This window comes from Peromyscus californicus, unplaced genomic scaffold (assembly GCF_007827085.1).
Source record: "Peromyscus californicus insignis strain IS unplaced genomic scaffold, ASM782708v3 Scaffold_14__1_contigs__length_90479793_seg_2, whole genome shotgun sequence".
In the NCBI taxonomy this organism is placed as follows: Eukaryota; Metazoa; Chordata; class Mammalia; order Rodentia; family Cricetidae; genus Peromyscus; species Peromyscus californicus.
This window is the reverse complement of record NW_026294436.1, coordinates 43,659,249-43,679,627: the sequence shown is the minus strand read 5'-3', so window position 1 is coordinate 43,679,627 and position 20,379 is coordinate 43,659,249. Positions and strand designations below refer to the sequence as shown.

The 20,379-nt window shown below is 44.5% G+C and overlaps 1 protein-coding gene across 2 annotated transcripts in view; it reads left to right on the top strand.

Annotated features, from left to right (window-relative positions):
• Brinp2 (BMP/retinoic acid inducible neural specific 2) overlaps positions 1-20,379 on the top strand; it is a 103,021-nt gene that overhangs the window by 46,730 nt on the left and 35,912 nt on the right. For both annotated transcript variants that reach the window (XM_052737323.1, XM_052737322.1), the window contains exon 2: positions 6,926-7,270. In XM_052737323.1, coding sequence (XP_052593283.1) covers positions 7,002-7,270 — 269 coding nt within the window. In that variant the 5' untranslated portion in view covers positions 6,926-7,001. The remainder of the gene's footprint in view (positions 1-6,925; positions 7,271-20,379) is intronic.

Genomic DNA, 20,379 nt, shown 5'->3' with positions numbered 1-20,379 from the left:
TTCCTAAATGAGGAGGAAGGAAACGGTTCTGCACAGAGATTAAAGGCTCAAAATGTACATCTGTTCATTAGAAGATCCCCTGAATCAGCAGTGATGCCTTCACTTGTGGTGAGCCTTCCTGACCTCAGGAGAGGATGTGGTGCCCAGGAACCTTCCTGGTCTACACTCTCTGACCCCAGTTTTATCATGTGAGGCTGTAGGTCAGCCTGTCATTTAGCTAATCTGGCCCAAGGAAAGTGACAAGGACTCCCAGTAGAGGAGTACGAAGCCTTAGTAAGTGACAGATGACTCTGTCCTTCATAAACAACACAGAGAGAAGTTTATAAATTCGGGGCCCCAAGAGGATGATGCCTACAAGGACTAATGTCACTGAAACGATCTGTGTATGTGAGTGTTGAGAATGTGGATCACTTATAAAGCTCAGTGCACAATCCTCAAGTCCTGTGTTTTGTTCCTGGCTAGTGAAGCGAAGGGCTGAGTCTGCTGTGTCTACCAGATTTTCCCCATCCCTAAGTATAGTTCTTGTGTGTAGACGTTGCTTATAACCAATTGGCTGCTGATAGACAGGGGTGAGGCAGACTAAGGAGAGGTGAGTTAGAGGCCTCCGAGTCACAATATCTGGGGTTTGAGTTTTGATTCTGCTTTCTGTGGAGTGTCCTCCAGACAGCCCCTTTGCCTCTCTCAGCCTCCCCTTAAAGGTCTCAAATTAATGTAAGAGCATTTAGTAAACAGTAATTATGATTAGCTCCTCTCTGCATAAATAGTTATTAATATTGTTGACCTGATTTTGTGAAGTGAGGATATCTTCACCTTCATGGTGGAAGTTGTCATCTGACTAATGGGGGATGTAGGCAGCTTCCCTGGTTCATGCCAGTCCTGGGGCTGAAGCTGGAGGTTGTGTCATGGAGCCCAGGAGGAAAGAGGCAACAGACACGTCACATCTGCCTGGGTTCAAATGAGGGGATGCTGGGAGCTACTGGAGTGCTGTGAAGTGCAGCCAAGGGTCCTTTATGGGCTGTGCTGAACCTCTGTGGAAAACAGCAATGGTCAGCCAGAGGGAAGGACCCAGTCCTTGGTGGGAGCCAATAGTATCCCAACCTCCAGCCCTGGCTGCAGGAGTATCCTGTCACTTCTGTCTACCCTTCCTTTCTAGGATAAACAGGTTTTGCATCAACATGTGGTGGATGACAAGAACAAACAACACTTCCGTGATTTTTTTTTTTTTAGCACTGACACCCTCAGATTTATTCAAGAAAACAACTCCTCAATAGAGTTGGCCAATTAACCACTTAAATGACTTGAAAACTTACTTAATGTCACTGACTAATCACTTCATGAAATGTCACTGCTCTGGCTGGCAAAATCTTCTGCTTCATACCTCATCTCTCTCTGCCTTACTCTTTCTACAACACGGCTCCCTTGTGCGTGTGTCCCCTCCATTTGCATAGAATTATGGAACTTCCACGTTGAGCAGGATTATGGGGATCGTCTTTTCCTCCTAAATCATTTTACTGATGGCTAAAGTGAGGCTCCCCCAGGAAAATGCCTTGCCTAGGGTACTATCTTGTAAGTGACAAACAACTGCTCTCTGGAGCTGTAAGTCATGGGACTGGTGCCGTTACAGTGAGGCAGACTTGGATCTGCAACTGAAGCGTGCCTCCTTTTACAGGGCACTGAGCCCCTCTCAGCCTCACTCGTCTCCTCCGTTTAAAGAGGTAATTTTATTATTCATGCTTCATAAGCAGCAGTTATCACCCACATATTAGCTAATTTGTATGGTATTTATTAACATATTTAACACTAACAGCTTTATTCATCAGAATACTACCCTTCTACCTATGACTTAGCCACACACTTGGCCCCTTCAGGATGCAACCCCTCCCCTTCAGCAATTGTCTTTCTGTTTACTTTTTAGTGCTGAGGATTTAACACAGAGCCTCACACATTCCAGGCCAGTGCTCAGTCACCGAGTGATACCTCCAGCCCCACACTAATTTTCATTCATTTTCTGTATCAACGTCATTTGCCAAGACTTTACATTAGCAACATATGCCACGAATCACAATTGCATGTTATTCTGAAACGCCAAGCAGATATGGTGACTGAAAACAAGATAACTCGAAAGAGACCCAAACCTTCTCGACTGGGTAGTAACCGAAGAGTGGTGGTGGCATGATTCTTACATTTTGAGGATTGTCCTGCCCACTGCTCATGGGGCCTCATCTTAAACCGGATTTTCTCTAGTGACAGAAATATGACCCATCTAATTCATGGCTTAAAGGACAGATTTGAGCTTATGTACTCAGCCAGGAAAAGTTGTTCAACTTGTACCTTTGAAGCAAAGCTAATTTATCTGTCTGAGTGACAATGGCCTTAGGTGTGCAGGACAAAGGAAATTATTCAGTTTTCTCAGGTAAATCCATAACACTTTTCATGAAGGGGCCAGCATGGCCCCTGGGTCACCGTCCTCACAGGTAACATGGAGGCCTGCTCAGACAGTCAGCTTTTGGACAGGCAAAAACTTGAAGTATGATAGGAAAGACACTAATTGTTACATTTTACTATTTATTAATGGTGCCTCAGACACTGAGAATTTAGACAGTCAAGATTTACTTGATAGATTGCTGTTACAAAATTTCCAGTGATATTATTGTGAAGAATAAACAGGGAGTGGTCAAAAAGCTGTTACCCTTCAAAAGCCCGATTTTCATACAACTGTCAACACAGCAATTATCTTGTCTTTGTGTGTGTGTGTGTGTGTGTGTGTGTGTGTGTGTGTGTGTGTGTGTGTGTGTGAAGAAACAGGTTCTAGGGTTTTGTTTTGTTTTTTGGGAAGTTTTGAAACCTGCTTAAGGATCTTCTTTCTTAAAAAGAGACTTTTTAGTCAAAATGTCTTCAGATCCCCCAGGAAAACCACTGAAGCGGAAAGTGTGTAATTCCCAGGCCAGGTTTTTCTGAGAAACGGCGAGCCCTGAATTCAGGCATTCTTGCTGCGCTCAGCAGACATGGGCCAGCAATCAAAATCATTTGATTCCAAAGCTGATATTCCTGTAACAGGCAGGTTCCAACTCATTGTGAGCTCTGAAAAGGCATAATTACAAACAGTGATGACGAGAAGCATGCTTAACATAGTCTGATTCTTAAATAGTTTTTCCAGTAGTTGCCCACCTGTCCTTAGGAAACCCTCATGTGGCAGGTGAGGTGGTGGTGGTGAGGTGGTGGCTACCATGGCATAGGATGCACAGAGGCCATTCTTGTCAAGAGGCCACGTGGCTAGACCAGGCTACATCCTATCACAATCTCACAGGGATTCCTTGATGAAGTACATGAAATTTGATGCAGCACATATGCTTAAGAACTAATGATACAGTCGATAGGATGCACATGGCCTTAGCTGAATCTGTGTACTTGGCAAGGGCGGGTATAGTGTAAGGGCAGAGTTGGGAGAGACGACCAATATTACTCTGTTCTAGAAACTGCCTGGTGGCCTCTTCTCCCACAGAACAATGCCTTGGTTTCCTCCAGGGAGCACGGAGCACCGGACCCTTGGCAGCCTAGTGGAAGTTGCAGTAGCGTCTTGTGCTTGCTTTGTTTTCCCATTGCTGTGTAACCAACTTTGCATCGTCTAAAGTACTACAAATTGGTTATCTCACACCACTGCGTGAATGTGCACGCGTACAGAGGACAGAGGTCGGGCACCCTCCACCTCTTTTTTCATTCTTTCTTTTTCTTTTCTCTTGAGACAAAGTTTTTCATAGGAATTCATAACATGGCTAGGCTGTCCTGCCAGCTAGCCTCAGGGATCTGTGTGTCTCCCAGTGCTGTGATCACAAGCATACACCATAGCATCTGGGGCTTCTGTGTGGCTGTTTTAAGTGGGTTGTAAGGACATCACTCAGGTCCTTGTACTTACAAGATAAGTCCTTCACTGTCTGGGCTGTCTCTACAGTCCTGGCTCACAGCCTTTGTGACTCAAGAGCCTGGGCATAAGGTAGTTGATCTTTTGCTCCAGGTTTTACCAGTCTGAAATCCATGTGCCAGACATGGAAATAGATCTTTGTGAGACACCAAGTCCTTACAGTTGTATGACAGAAGTTCCCACTTTCTTCCTAGCTGCTGGCTGGAGGTTGCTCTCAAGTCTAGATGCCACTTTTGGCTCCTTACTATATGGCTGTCATGGGCAGCTCACAGCATGTCTGATTGCTGTGGTTTTGGCAGCTTGTGCCACTATTTTATTCTAAAGACTCACCCAACTAGGTTGGACCCACTTAGGATATTGTTCAAAGTTATCCACAAGTCTTTCGTTGTGTCCGTCATCATCTAAGCGACTGTCTGGACTTTCAACCTCTACATTCTTCAGTTTTTAACTCAGCGTCAACTAATGAGCCTGATAGACCCTCTCGCTCACAGGCCCTGCCCACACTCAAGGGAACAGAATTACATAAGGCATACACAGAAATACATAGGGCTTTGGGGAAGTCACTTTAGAACCATGGTCCCCATGTGTCTTTCCACCCATGGTTGTGGATTTCTACCTTACTGTGTGTATTGTGTTGACCTCCTCTGTCAAGGAACCACAGTTTCCCAAACGAGCCAACTTTCTACTCCTCCATCAATTCGTCTTTAGAAAGCACAGCAATATTTTGTAAAAGGAAGAAATCACTAATGGTAGAGTTTCAGGTAAGGCAATAAACACCTGCTCATGCATTGTCAGTTCTTAGCATAATGTCTGGCACTTATGAGCTCTCATTTACGTTTCTTCAATGGATGAATATGGGAATGATTAAATGAGAAATATTTTGGGAATCCTCATCAAATTGTTTCAGTATAAAAATTGTCTACTCCCTCCACATGCAAGGATGATTCCTCTTTAAATCACTTTTCTTCCTGGTAACGCAAGCTTATTTAAAAAAAAAAAAAAAACCACTTGGGGATTTTACTTCTATGGTTCTGCTTTTTTATAGTTAACTTTTTAATCCATCTGGAACTAAGTTCTCAATGTTATGTATAAAATATGCCATTTTTATCCAATTAGTCTGTGATGGCTTTGGTTTTATATACTAACTGCTGTGTAAGTGTTAATACTGAACTCTTTTACTTCATTGATCAACCTGTCCAATTTTGTGAACTAGCATCGCTATTATAATTATGAGAAAGTTGTCGTGTTTTACAATCTGAAGGGATGGGTGTGTTAGTATTCTTGCAGCACCCCAACTTGGCTAGTTAAGTGGGGACAGTCTCTCTCACTCCTACTCTGGCTCTCCAAACAGTACATCATTCTTTGGCAAGAAGACAAATGGAGGTTTACATTGTGGCTATTTTTCTAGCTCAACTCCTCTGGTTCCTACCATAATATAACTTTATAATTATAATGCCTACATAAGAAACTTTAATAATAGGGGGCAGCTTCTAAGTATCTCTCAGCATCCAGCTCCAAATCCCTAACTGCCAGGGAGAGGAAGGGCTGTCTCAGTTCCCAGATTCTCAGGTTTCCTTCTGCCCTTCCATCCTTACATACAGGGACTCTAAAAAGCATCCTATACCAATGCTGAGGCCTCTGTGTCTTAGGCACAGTGTAACTTTGGAGCTGGGAAATCAGGATTCACACTTATGCCCAGCAGCCCCTTTTAGGTTCTCGGGATTAGTGAGTTGACACATCCCAGAGTGCCCCTCGGGTGACTCTGGAAGGAAGCATGAAGGACTGAAGCCCTCTCTGCCTGTCCTTGCAGGGGAGTGAAAGTTCAGAGAATTATCACATCTGCCTCACCCCCAGGCATCCTATCTCTTGGCTTTGGCAGTCAGAGACAATTGTCAGACCATGAATTACAGGTGCTGGGCGTTGGAAGTTGTTCTGGCACAGACTGAAGTGGTGTTGGCGGGGGACATGCCCAGAGCTCTAACAGCACATGCTAGAAATTAAAGATTGGAGAAACAGCAGCAGTTCCAGGAAACCCCATAGTACGGAATGATTCCTTGCATCTAGAGGTTGATAAAGGTGACTAGTTGTCCTTAGAAAAAGTGCAGGCCCTGGAAATCAGAGGCCTGTGATGAGTCACAAGGTAGCCAGGAATGGAGAAAGACAGAAGAATCCTTTTTGCTGGCACCTTCCCTCCAACCCAGAGAAAGCAGGGAATGTACTCATTCACTCCTTCAAGAAAGATGTCTATAGGCATGCTCCATGCTCTCTGTAGCTGAGCTAGAGGGATGGAAGAAAGAGATAAAGAGTGGCCCCTGTGGGGCTCTCTTACCTGGTGTGGGGCTCTCTTGCCTGGTGAGGAGAGGAGGATTCCCATGGACTCCTTGTGTGGGGATCTCCTCTTATCCCCTATTCCAACTTCATCCCTGTACCACCTTTAATAACAGAAGAGATTGGATGCTCAACCTCAGGAAAGTATTAGCTACTGCATCCAGACAGGAGAGTGATCTGCTCACGTTTTCTCAGCCATAGAGCAACACAGGGGGGACAATACTTTTCTCTCACACAATTCTCCATCTGAAGCATAAGGCTGCTCCGAGCTCAGTGCCAAGCTTCAGAAGGCAGCACTCGATCTATTAGGCAATCATAGAAATAGGTGAACATGTTTGTGGGACGGATGATGCTTAGTGAGCCCAGGTAGGAATGGAGCTGGGATTCATATTCCCTGAGCCTAAACTTTGTTCTTTCTTCTTCATAGCTGTGAGGACATACGTCACTGTCTTAACCTGAGGCCCCTTTTCTCATCTGTAAGATGCTATCATGGTGTTTCTTCATATGTTTGTGTTTAAAGAAATAAAACCATACATAACTGAATGCCCAGCTCCATGTCTTGGGGCCTCAGTTGCGTTGCCTCATGACTAGGGGGATTTCACTGTCCACTTGTGTATGATGCTCTCCGACGGGAAACGACCCGATACTCACCTCACATTTCTCTTTGTACTTTTCTAGTTTGGAGCCCTGGAGGAGCAGCACAGAGCGGGAGAGTGTGGCGAGAGAATGAAGACACTAACCGCCTGGAAGAAGCATGAGGTGGCAGCGCAACTCTCGGTTTAGAGGGCTTTGGCCGGAGGCCGCCCCATGGGCAGTCCTGCTGGCTCTAGGCGTGCCCGGGTGGGTACTGGCTGTCTCTGCCACAGTGGCCGCTGTGATCCCGGAGCAGCATGCCTCCTCGGCTGGCCAGGCTCCCCTGGACTGGCTGCTCACAGACCGAGGCCCCTTCCACCGTGCCCAGGAGTATGCTGATTTCATGGAGCGTTACCGCCAGGGGTTCACCACCAGGTACAGGATCTACAGGTGAGTGGAGTCTCCGACAGGGCACAGCCTAGGTAGGCAGTGTCCAGCTGGTATGATAAGCCTGAAGCTCAAACTGATCAGCATGCCAGGTGAACTAGAGGTGAAATATGGAAACATCGGGCAGGTAAATAAGCCTGCTTGCTTTTTTTTTTTTTTTTTAAGAAAGAAAACACATACAAACTAGAAAACCTGCTGATGCCTCCTGGGGACTTAGCAAAAGGGTTTCTATTTATAGATTGTTCTGCTTATAAATTGAGGACAAATCAGGCGGCATGCAGACAGCATGTGGCCCCGGTTGCAGTAGGAGGTCAGAGTCAAATGCTGGGCCCTGTTTTAACTAATGGGTTAGGGACTTTTATGAGTTGTAATTACTTAGCCATGCAAATGACGAGAGGGAAGTTTCCCTATTGCCTCGGGGGTCTGCGGAGCCTGCAGGGTTAGGGTCACCGACCTTCACCCTTGAAGCACCAAATGCTCAGCTAGCTTTGGCCATGGGAAGAGGCTCATCTCTTGGAATAACCCATATGAAAGGCAAATGGGTGTGTCTAGTTGGTCCGTAAGATGTGGGAATAGCACATATTCCTGGGTGCTAGACAGCAAAAGTGGGAAGCTCCTCATTCTACTGACCAGGCAAGGCTAGGGCTCACATGAGCACATCTCTGGTTTCAAATTTCCCTCTGTCCTTTGGTATCCTTGCCCCTCCTCCATCTCTCTCATTTTCTCTTTGCTGGTCCTGTCAGCATTAAAAGCATGATTAGCCATCTGGGAGCTCTACTGATTTTTTTTTCTCTATTTAAAAGCATTTATTTTCTAAATTAGTTTGTTGTTGTTGTTTGGTTTTTCGAGACAGGGTTTCTCTGGGTAACAGCCTTGGCTGTCCCAGAACTCGCTTTGCAGATCAGGCTGGCTTCGAACTCTGCCTCCTGAGGGCTGGGATGAAAGGCATGTGCCACCATGCTCAGCTTCTAGATCAGTTTTAATGCAGAATAATAGGAAGAAAACATGGAAGAACAAAAAAGGGAAGCAGAAACACAAAAATCACTCATTCTTTAGCATCCAGACATGTGTTCACATTTTGGGCATATGCGTTTCTAGTTCTATGAGCATACTTAAAGTCTTTGGATCTCTCGCCAGACTTAGCACTTAAAATTTCACTTAATGAATTTGTTTATATTTTTATGACTCTCTGTGCGTGCATGCGTGCGTGCGTGCGTGCGTGCGTGCGTGCATGCGTGCTTGCGTGCTTGCGTGTGTCTGTGTCTGTGTGGTTAGCCTCACATACCCCATGGTGCCCATGTGCAGATAGAGGACAGCTATCTCAGGACTCAGCCACCTTGTGTGATCCAGGATGGGTCTCAAGTCATCAGAGCCTCTGTTGACGGCAGCATCTCATCAGCCCTCATCTCAGCCCTTTCCCTAAATTAAGAAGGTCATCTCCCTCTTTTAAGCCTTCCCCAAAATTTTAGTGCTATGGGAACTGAGGTCCAGAGGAGTTGTACAACTTGCAACAAACATACAGGTTTAACTTCCAAATCGTCAGATGCCAGAGTCTGAGTTTGTAGAATAGAATTAGAGGTGTTTGATACCATTTTCCTGAGATTTTTTAATATTTACAGTAACTTTGCAACCTGTTTATGTTAATAAGAGATATCAGAAACAAGGTTTAGGAGGATTATGGTGTAGGAAGAGAAGAGAACAGACACTTATGGAGCCCACATCACAAGGTTTACAACTCTCAAACTTGGGTACAGACAGACGGGACAAGATCAGACAGCTGAGAGGCTGGTATACCAAAGACCTTCCCATGCCCCTCGCTGGCCATATTTATACATTGTGCTTAGCCCAGCCCACTTCTGGAAGAGACTACTGTAGCAGGAATCTTAGAAGGTCTTATTAATAAAATCAAACCTGAGTCCAGGTATTGGGGTGAATGCTGGAAGATCAGAGAAGCAGAACAAGCCACAGCTACCTCACCTCACCAATTCCTCAGCTGATCCTGTTTCCTCAGACTGGAAGCCTCTCAGTCCTCATCCAGAATGAATCTCAGCGGAACTGTGCTGCTCAAAGCCTAAAAGCTTAACCAGCCAAAATGCTTCTAGTTTCTGGTCCTCATGCCTTATATATCTTTCTGCTTTCTGCCATCACTCCCTGGGATTAAAGGCTCACTTCTTGGGATTAAAAACGTGTGTCACCATGCCTGGCTGTTTCCAATGTGGACTTGAATTCACAGAGATCCAGAGGGATTTCTGCCTCTGGAATGCTAGGATTAAAGGTGTGAGTGCCACCATTTTCTAGCCTTTGTATCTAGTGGCTGTTCTGTCTCTGACCCCAGATAAGTTTATTAGGGTGCACAATATTTTGGGGAACACAGTACCACCACAGACTACAGCTCATACCCCTGCTTAAATGGGATTAGTCCTTGTATTTCTTCTAAGAACATAGCAGAGATTCACACCGAATCACTCAGGGAAAGGGTGAATAACTTAGGGTCAGCTGGCTAAACTAACACCCGCTCAACGTTCAATGAGTACGTAAGAGTCTAGGCACATGTCCCCACAAACTTTCTATAAGGCAAATGCAGGGTCATCTTTACCCATCTTACAAAAAAAACCAAAACTTCCATTTTAAGAGAGACTTCTTCCAGTCCAATAAAATGAGATTTAATACCTTCTGTGATTAGGTATTTTCAAGTCTCACAGAAGCACTGTCTTCAGAAAAATAATTTGTATTAAGTATATTGGAATCAAAGTCAAGCTAGGAATCCTAATATCACTATGAACTTCAAAGAGCCATGGGGAAGAGAGGAGCTAAGTCATTGTTTGTTTGCTTCCTTTTTCTCTTCTTGGTAGATTCTTTGCCCCTCACTAAGCCCCAGACCCAAGTCTGGATATATTAGCAGCCAGTTAAGGCCTGGGCGGCAGCTCAGAACTGGCCAATGGCGGGTGTCCCGCATCTCCTCTGCACCATCCACCCTCTATCAGGTAGTCATGGCTTTCTGATCATTTAATGTGACAAGCTCTTACACTGTGCTGTTCAGTTTTTCTGGGGTCACTTATTGCACATGACCCTGTACTTGGGGAAACAGTAACCAGTCATTCTGAAAGGAAGGCAGCCTTCTGATTTGTGCCTCTGGTGGGGCTACAGGAGAATGGTCACACACCACTGCTCCAGGAGCCTTCTGGGAGATTTGCCTTCAGTGATTAAGCAAAAATGTTGCCTTTATAGATATTGGTAGGACTCTATATTATCCCATTGGGAATTCTTTTATGTCCCTTTTCTTTTTGGATCCCATGGCAATTGCGTCTGGCAAATCAGGACCTTGCTTATGCTGACTAAAGCAGGCCACAGGAAAATGATAAAAGATATACTGAGTCATACCCAAATTTCTCCCCTTCTATGCAAAGGGGCTGAAAAAAAAATCAGCTGACAGAGAATATCAGAAAGATTTTGTGGAAAACTATTGTGTCTCCAGAAGAATGAGTCTTTCATTTTATTTTTTAAGGAAGATTTTTGGTACACAGAAATCAGGTGGTATCCATATGTGCTCTCTCTATAAAGAGAGAATCAATTGATAGCAAAGAATAAGATTTTCTTAGGGGGTTGGGATACAAGGTGCAGAGTTACTTGACAACTCCCTCAACCACAAGAAAAAGACCTTCCTTCTCATCTAGCTGCGGATGCTTTCACAACAAGGTCCCACTGTTAACCCACCTGATCCCATGTGTCCTTAGTTAACCACCAGAGTGAACTCTCAATTTGAGGAGACAGCCAGTCCTTCCAGAATAATTTCAGTCTCTCCATCCTTGGACTTCCAGAGAAAGCTGCTCATTCCCCTACATTGGCTTTCTATAGGTATAGGTGCTTAAGGGTTAAGACTCTAGAGCAAGATGCCCTGGGTTCTAGTTGTGGAACTGAAGTTTACCAGCTGTATAATGTTTGGCAAACTACCTAATGGCCTTATTTCCCATTGTCCTTATTTGTAAAGTAAAGACAATAACAGTGCCCATCTCAAGACTGATGCATAGTTAAATGAGTTAGTTGATACAAGGCACTTGGACTAGTGTTTAATAAATATTAATTATTGATATTAGATTGTTCTCAGTAAATATTATTCTGGGAAAAATTGGTAAGATGAGAAAAGAACCAAAGCTATGATTGTTATGATGTCAGCTGAGGGCTTAGCATACAGAAACTATTTAGACTGGGAGAATTCCTTTGTTTGTTGTTTTAAAGCATGTTAATCTTTTCCCCTCAGTCTGGCTCTTTATGGAGAGAGGATCTCAAGTGAAGAACAGTTGATGCTTCTCACATATGCTCTTACTGGCCACAAGGACTACTGAAGGGAGCAAGGTGACTTTGGGCATAATTTGAAGTGTCACGGGCTTAGTTCTTGCTCCTGCAGCAGCCAAGGGTAGCAGAGCAGCAGTCCTTGGGCATGTCCTCTGAGGCTGACCACTGCAAGCTCCCTGATCCCTGGGTGTGGTGCTGGTAGGAAAAGAGCTTCTCTTGTCTGGTTAAGCCCCAATGAACAATAAGATGGTCTTGGCATTTTACCTAAAAGCTTTAAAATCCCATTGACTAACCTCTCAGCATTTGTTTCTCCCATAGAAACATGATCTGAGTCATCAGCTCACCTCTTAGACACTATCTCTCAACAGGCTACTTAGAAGAAGCTGTAGGAACACAGATCCTGTCTCCAGTTCCATTTGTGACCCTCAACTGCCCTTACCCTTGATTCACTTCATAGACCCACTATAATAACCTCTCACAGCCATGCTACAAGTCAGATAGAGCCTATTAGGGTCTTGGGCACTGAGGTAGAGTTGTTCAAGGTCAGAGAGGTAGCCAGGCACAGCCAGAAATAGCCCTCGGACTCCTGGCTTGAAGTCTCCTGCTCATTACTCTAGCCATGCCACTCCCTTTGACTGCTAAGTGCATCTTCATCATAACGCACACCCTCATCAGGCCCCTAAATTGAGATGATGCAAATGTAAATATGGTTTCTCGAAACACTCTAGCAGTAATGTTCCATTCTCTCTCTTCTACAAATCAAAGTAATGAGCAGTCTGGTTTTTTTTTTTTTTTTAATTTCTTTTTGTATTAAAGTTTTAATAGAGAGATAATCATGGGATTGGAAAAAATCCAAACCACTATGATAAAACACTTAAAACTAGGAAAAAATACATTAAAATTGGAAAAGTTGGGAATCCTACAGAACAGTGAATATACTCTGATGGTTGGGAGAAAAGCAAAGGCAGATGTGACCCCAGAATGTTGGCCTCACTACCTCTGTTGCACACCTAATTCTTTTTTGGAAAGGAATGGTCTGAGGTTATGTTGGAAGTCTGAGATGAAAACAAAACAAGCCATTAAACAAATAATTGCATTGACAGATGAGAACATTGTATTCTGGGAAAACTCAAAAACAGCTCCAAACCAAGTTCATGCAGGGTACACAGAGGCAGAGGCTGAGCATGTGATGACTGGCCACAGTTAACAAGACAGAGGAGGTTCCCGCAGGAAGCACAGTGGTAACCCTGAGAAAACACAATCTGTTTGGAATTGGATAGGATGCAAAGTGAGATCTGCTAATAAGTCGCATATAAAGAAGGTGGCAGGAAGGACCAAGTACTTGATGTACATTCTTGAGTTTGTGGTCTGTGGATTAGACCCATTGGCATCTCCTGACAGTTTGTTAAAAAGAGACCTTCAAGTCTCTCCCCAGACCCACAGAATCAGAGTCTTTGGCATTTGAACAGGATCTCTGATGAGCTACCATGGCCTTGAAGTTTAAGGAGCACTGCACTGGTCAACTCAGAGTGTGTGTGGAGCTTCGAGAACAAGAATGAGCATGGTGCAGAGCCTGGCCTGCTGGCACATCCTGTCATCCCAGCATCATGAGGCTGAGGCAGGAGGATCACAAGTTTAAAGCCAGTTTGGGCCTGCATACAAAGACCTTACACCCAAAACAAAACCCAGCAAAAGGAAGACCGGGATGGATGAGGAGAAATGGTATCATGGGAAGCCAGCATCCCTCACAGTGCATCTGCAATAGAGAGTATGAACAGAAACTGTTACAAGTGAAAGAGAATAGCATTCGAGGGAGGTTAAATTTAGGAGTTATTAGTACCAAGGCACATGAACTCATAAGAATAGTTGCAGCAGCTCAGAGAAAACTTTAAAAGCAGAAAAAGCTGCAGGGCCTCAGAGCAGCCTGTGGGCACCTCCTGGGAGATGGGGAGGTGAGGAGGCAGAGAGCAGCTGTGGATTCAATCACAGGAGGGGGCACCAGAGCTGATTTATCATCCAGACCACGTCGCTCCGACTAACAAATACTGATTTGGATAAACAGCGAACCCTGGGAGAGGCACCATCTCCAATTAAGAGATCACAATCCACATAAATAAATGGCAACCAAAGGCAACCCCAGTCTGCTTAGGTAAATCCCAGTGATTTCTTAGGCCTTCCTTACAGCAACTGAGATAGAGAAAGCTTGTGTTATCATGCCGCTGCAGGACTCCACAAAGGAGCCATGGTTCTCAGGAGCACTGATAGGCAAGAAAGAAATTTCTGGAGGAAGACCAGAACCGAAGTAAACTGGTTGATCTCCAAAATCACTACTGGGCTTACATTTTGGTTACATGGAGCTTGTTAAGACAGAAGATGGAGAGAGATATCTATCAACTGTGTTGTGATCCAAAGATGATCACACTTGGAGGCATATGGCAATGATGAGTTTGCAGTCATAGTCACAGATTAGTGGAATGAGGACACGGGAAAGACTGAACAAAATGGTTTAGAAGCTGCATTAACTAAGAGTGTGAGGTGGCTGGCTAACTGTATAGCCACTCCCACATAAATGTTAATCTAGCTTATAGACCCAACATAAGGCATTTTGGTATATCAAGAAATTTTATTCCAGAAATATCTAGAAGTTGAGCCTTGCCATGTCCTTCTCCTCATGCAAACTCCTGTCCGCTGTTGTGAAAACCTACCACACCTGCACAGCACACCTATACGAAGTCCTGATATTTGAGGTCTATAAAGGAGTAAATGAAAATGTGTACTGTTCTCTTGGGGCAAGGTTATAAAGGACACAACCCCTACAGTTTGGAGGAGAGCAGCTGGTATTTTCAACATGCATTTTTTGAGAGACATCTCTGCTTGGTATTTCACTGGATTTCATGAAATAACAAACCGTGAAATAAGGGGACACAGTTTTCGACTGGACTGAATTTCTAGGTGAGTTCATTTGGGGAAAGTGTTAAATTATCTGGCACACATAGGTTTAGGGGCTGGTAAAGTTTAAGACTTGGACAAGCCCTGATGGGTGGCTGTAGGATCTCTCAGGGACAGCTGGTGGTGTAGGGTTACAGACACTGGAGTAGTTCAAGTAATTAGGACTCAGGCAGCCAACTCCATGTGGCAACTATGTAAGACATGTCTAAGACAATGTAAGACTATGCCCCTCCTCTTCCTCTTCTTATCTTTTTGCTCCAAAACTGTCCAAGGTATCTTTTAGTCACTGATTTCTTATAGGGTGCAATTTTAAAGATTTCTCAGAAGTAGGGACATGCCATTTTACAACACTGGGGGTGCGTTAAACAAACTAAAAGTATTTGTGTGTTCAAGGAAGTTAACACCAAATGAAATTCTTCCTGTTTCTACTTTGAAAAAAATAGACTTTCAGTACTTACCTGGTGAGAAAATAGTAAGCAGGTCTTTAAAGTTCTAGAATGCTAGTGGCTCAAATGCAAGTTTAGCATCATTTATACTTAAAAACATGGATGAACACAATCTTATCACATCATGCATTTGCTCATGAGGTCTTTACCCACATACTTACAGCGTGTCTCTTGTCAAAAGCATTCTGGGCACTATAACAGGATATAAAGACAGAGAAATAGGGTGCTAATGATTTCTAGAGAATCAGGAGCAGTTTGAGTAACAGAATATACACTGGAAAACACATTGAGATGTAGCTCCTCAGAATCTAGGAGGAAGACAACACCAAATGTCTAGTAGAGAGATCTGGTTCATGGATACTGAGTTAGAATGCTAGCTCCAAGTTCCTCCGGAATACAATGACTCTTACCCCATTTAGGGTCATATCCAGGTTGAGTCAAGATTGCAAGGGTAGAGAGAAAATATAAAAATTAAAATGTACAAGAAATGAAGGGAGATTTGGGAGGAGAGCTCTGTGGTACAGTGTTTGCCATACAAGTATGAGGACCTCCTGACTGTGAATCCCCAAAACACACATAAAGCCGGCCGGGCTCAGTGAGTATTTCTGTCATATCAAAGCTTCCACGGGAGTCAGAGCCAAGAAAACCCTCAGGAACTCCTGGACCAGGTAGCCTGGTGTCTATGGTGGGAATCAACAAGAGACCCTGTCTCAAACAAGGTGGAAATCAAGGACTAGTAAGAAGGGAAGCCTCCAAGGTGGCCAAGGAGGGAGAGCAAGACCACTTATGTTTTCAGACAAGATTTAGTAGAAAGACCTTGAGTCAGTCAGGCAGAGAAAAAGAGGATTAATTTTTGCTTCGAGAAATAATTAATTTTATTCATGAATGAATTGTTACTTACAGATACTCTAGAGCAGTGAGGAAGACTGCCTCCAGAAACTGTCACGACACAGAACACAAGTAGACAGGAATACTGGCTAGTCAGTCATGTGCTCTTTTTCTCTCTCTTTTTTTTTCATCTCTTCAAGAGATGAGCTTTTTCTGGGTCAGAGATTCTCATTTTTTGCTTCTTTATTCAGCATCTGCTGCATTTCCCCCATCTCAGAGCTTCCCACATCTCCCACAAGAAAATTATTTCAGTACACAGAGCTCAGAACAGTGAGTGGCCCATAGCAAGGCCTTTGAACATCGGGCACCTATTTAGTATCTCAGTGAGCTAACTCCACAAATGCTGGGGGACAGTCCAGGTCCCTCAGGATCAGCCCTCCAGGAAGGCCAATAAATGACAGTCATTCGGCGTGGCCCAGGCCTGCGGTGCAGTAAAAGGCCCTGTGAGAAGAGTTTGACTCCAATGCCAGTTACCCAGCTCCCTCTGCAGGATCAGAAACAGTCGAACATACAACAAGGTGGTGAAGGCAAGTTTGCAGATCAAGGTTTGGACATCAGCGTGATCAACCCTACCTTCCCATCCCTGCCCCAAGCTAAAGACAAGTAGAACTTACTTATTCAGCTGACAGGTTGACCCAGTCTTCAGGGAAAGGGAGCCAGTCTCCATGGATGACATATGTAGGAGGGTAAGTGAGCAGACTATGAGGAGGAGGAGCGAGCCAGAGGGTTGTCTACTATCTGAGGCAGGAGTGTCTCAGAGACAAGAGGTTTTGGTGAGCAGAGTTCTCACTGTACAGCCTACACTACTGAAGAATCACCCCAAAGAAGAGAATGTCTCCAGTCTCCTGATCTTACTGTGAGAAGAAATGAGTGAGGGGCAAGGAAAATTGCTGGTTCTGCAAGGACAACCAGAAGTGGTTGAATTATTTCATTTCTAATTTTTAAAAGATCTGTTTTTAATTTAAAGGCATATGTATGAGTCTCTGCCTCTGTCTCTGTCTCCGTCTGTCTCTGTGTGTGTCTGTCTCCTCTCTCTCTCTCTCTCTCTCTCTCTCTCTCTCTCTCTCTCTCTCTCTCTCTCTCTCTCTCTCACGCTCTCTCTTTCTCTCTTCTTGTGCATATGTGTATACACATGTGTGCCTGTGGAGGCCATAAGAGGACATAGATCCCCTAGAACAGCAGTTACAGGTAGTTGTGTGCCATCCAACAAGGGTGCTGGGAACCGAACTCATTCCTTCTGCAAGAGCAGAAAGTGCTCTTGATCACCGAGCTATCTCTAGCTTAGCACCGTTTTTAACATAGAGAAGGAAAGCAAGGAATCCTCTCTTAACTAATATTAATGGTATTCATAAATAAGAGCTAATATAAACATTCAACATTTGTGTATGCATATGTGTGGTGTACATGTATGTATGTGTACACATTGTGTGTGGGCTTACACACCCTTGTGCCCTTGCACAGTGGCCAGAGTTATTGAGCATCCTCTTTGCTCTCCACCTCATTCTTTGAGATACAATCCCCCATGGTACCTGGAAATGACTGTTTTTTGGTGATGGTGGTGGTTAATAACCCTCAACAATCCTCCTGTTTTCATCACCCTCCAGCTCTGGGGTCACAGCCACATGCAGCCACACCTGAATTTCTCTGTGGGTGCTGAGATCTGAATTCAGTTCCTCACACTGTGCAGCAGGCACTTTTATCCACCAAGTCATTGCCCCAGTCCAACATTCAACACACTACATTACTTAGAAATTTTCTAATAAGAATTCTGTGAGGGTGTGCTCTTTGTACATCCATGTAATGGGTGAAGATCTTGAACTTTAAAGGCTCCTTTCACAACCAGGAGGAAGATTCAGTACTCAGCCCCCAACATAGGAAGCCTGACTATTCAATGACTATTGTTCAGTTAAAAAAAAATAATCTGAGCTAGGGGTATTTAATATTCCCAGAGAAATGATGCCCCCACCGTATCTACATGTACTTTCTCTTCCTTTTAGCATCCCAGTAGATTCCTGACATACAGAAGACAGGTCTCAAGGGGCTGAAAGGTGGCTTGTCCTACCTCACGTTCCTACAATCCTAACTTTCCACCAGAATTCCCCATCTGCACTCGGGCTCTGGGGAACCCTGGGCAAGAGGAAGCTGCTCTGGGTTTTCCTGAAACAGTGTACCCACAGCACATTCTGTATGTGTGGGCTTTGCACCACTGTGTTTTTCCACACAGGATACAGTGTAAATCGGATTTCTGTGAACCGGATCCTCTACTGGAGGGACACTTAATGTCATTTCCCAGATACAAGATCTTATTTCTTGCCTGGCAATGGCTTATAAAAATTCAATGTTAAGTAAATTTGAGTAAATCCCTGGCCCTAGCTTTTAGAAGCAGGTAGACACTGACTTACAAATATACATGTCCATTTGGAAACATCTCATATTTCAAGGGATAGCTACATAAAGCCAAAAGAAACTAACAATACTGCAAGTTTGTAAAAGTTTGTTTGGGAAATTTTGCAAATTTGAATTTAAAAGGTTATTGTTGTTTTGTTGTTTTGAAATAGGGACAGACAAGGTTCTCTGTATGTGTTCAGACAGTCCTGTTTGACATCACTTCCACACTACCCTGTGCTCTCAGATGAGAGAGTGAAAGGGACCTAGGCTGGGAGTCCTGTGCCTATTTCATAATCTGTAGGCATTGCTGTGGGAGATTAGAGCTGGCCTAGCCAAGGCATGCTTAGGGAAGAAAAGAAGGAATCTCTCAGGGCTGTCCAGCCATTTCTTCCTCTGTTTCTTGACCAATGCACCATGATTCTGTCACCCTACTCCTACCAGGCTCTCCTCCAAACCAGAGATAGACCTCTTCACCCCCACCTCCCACAAAAAGCGGACAAGTTTTTCATGTCAGTGAATCAGAGTGGACACAAAGTCCCACTCCCTGGGTAGGAGGCTCTGAGGGGAAGAAAATGATGCTGGCAGAACTTTCATTACAACCCTGGGGCCTGGGAGAATTCTCATTTTCCCAGTGTGTCAGGAGAGCTCGGGCCTCACCTGGGACCGTGCTAGTGACGAAGGAAGGACAGGAAAGAAGGTTCTTTGGGGAATGACTTCTTGTGGATCCACAGAGGCATGTAAACACCTAATGATCCCTTGCCATGGGCTACATCATTGGTTTATTAGTAACAGAGGTAAACTTTGGCAGGGAAGCCAAGCTCTTACTTGCTGGTTCTGTGTCTGTTCTAAATTATGAATTGGATTAAGGGGGCATGGAGCGGCAAGGAAGGAGGCTGTGAGAATCTTTCAAAGTCGGCCTGGTTCATGAAAAAGTCATGTGCGTGTGTGACTTCATAGGAAAAAAAAAATGTGACTGGAAGCTGACAATATGTTTTTTTGGTTTCTGCAAGCTCTAAAGTAGAGCCATTTGCATTCTGGTGCTTAATGTCACAGCCAGAGCAGAAGCTTAGATGGGAAGACCATGGGGCTTATGAGTCTGAGACGAGGAGCCAAATGTGCACAGACAGTATCTGGGTGTGCAAGGAAGTCTGATGACATGAAATGGCACATCATAAGAAACAAGAAATACTTGGATGTCTAAATTAGAAGGAAACTCCAAAATCACTCATTTCCCAACTAACACAGACAACCAGCCCTACAGTCTCACAATGGTGGTTTAAACGGCTTGGCTGGAGCAGTTCCCAGAACAGGGATTTACCGAAGCCCATTTCCATTGAGCAGAAGCTTAAAAAAGCTATGATGATCTCTCTCCCCTCCTCCCATCCTTCTTTCCTCCCTTCCTTTCTTCCTTTTCCCTCTCTCTCTCTCTCTCCCCCCCCCCTCTCTCTCTCTCTCTCTCTCTCTCTCTCTCTCTCTCTCTCTCTCTCCCCCCCCCCCCCCGCCTCTCTCATTCTTTTTCTATTCTCTTCTCTTCCTTCTTTTATCTTTCTCAGAGAGATTCCCACACTGCAGCCCAGGCTGAGTGGAACTCACAATGAAGCCACGGCTCAAACTCAAACTCATGGTCATCCTCCTGCCTCAGCTCTCAGGTACTATGAAGATTTTTCCGAAATGAAATCTGTTTTGCTCCCTTTAATGTCACTGACTGCTCTTGACTCTGCCTTCTCTTCTCTGGCATAAGCCTATGTCATTCCGACTCTGTGCTTCTTATAGCTCTTAGCACTCACCCATAGGTTCCTGCCTTCTCCTCCCTCTCCCCACAGGCATCCTCTCCTAAGCTGTCCTTGTTTATTTTACCCCAACTCTCTGAGTTTTATCTTTCTTCCTAAAGGAAACAAATGGAATTTACTTTGACAAGATTCTCTCCTTAAACCAATTCTGGTTCCCAGGGACTACCCTTGTTTGCTCACTTTCGGAGTTCTTAAGAACTGTCACAGACCAGTTGCCCATCTTCAAGCTTCTAACCACCACCACCACCCACCCCACCCCCGGCCTTTCTTCTTTGAAGCATTCTCTGGTGAGCAGCACTGGCTCTAGGTCACAGGCACACAGCAGGACACAGGATCATACCTTAGGAGCTGAAGCATC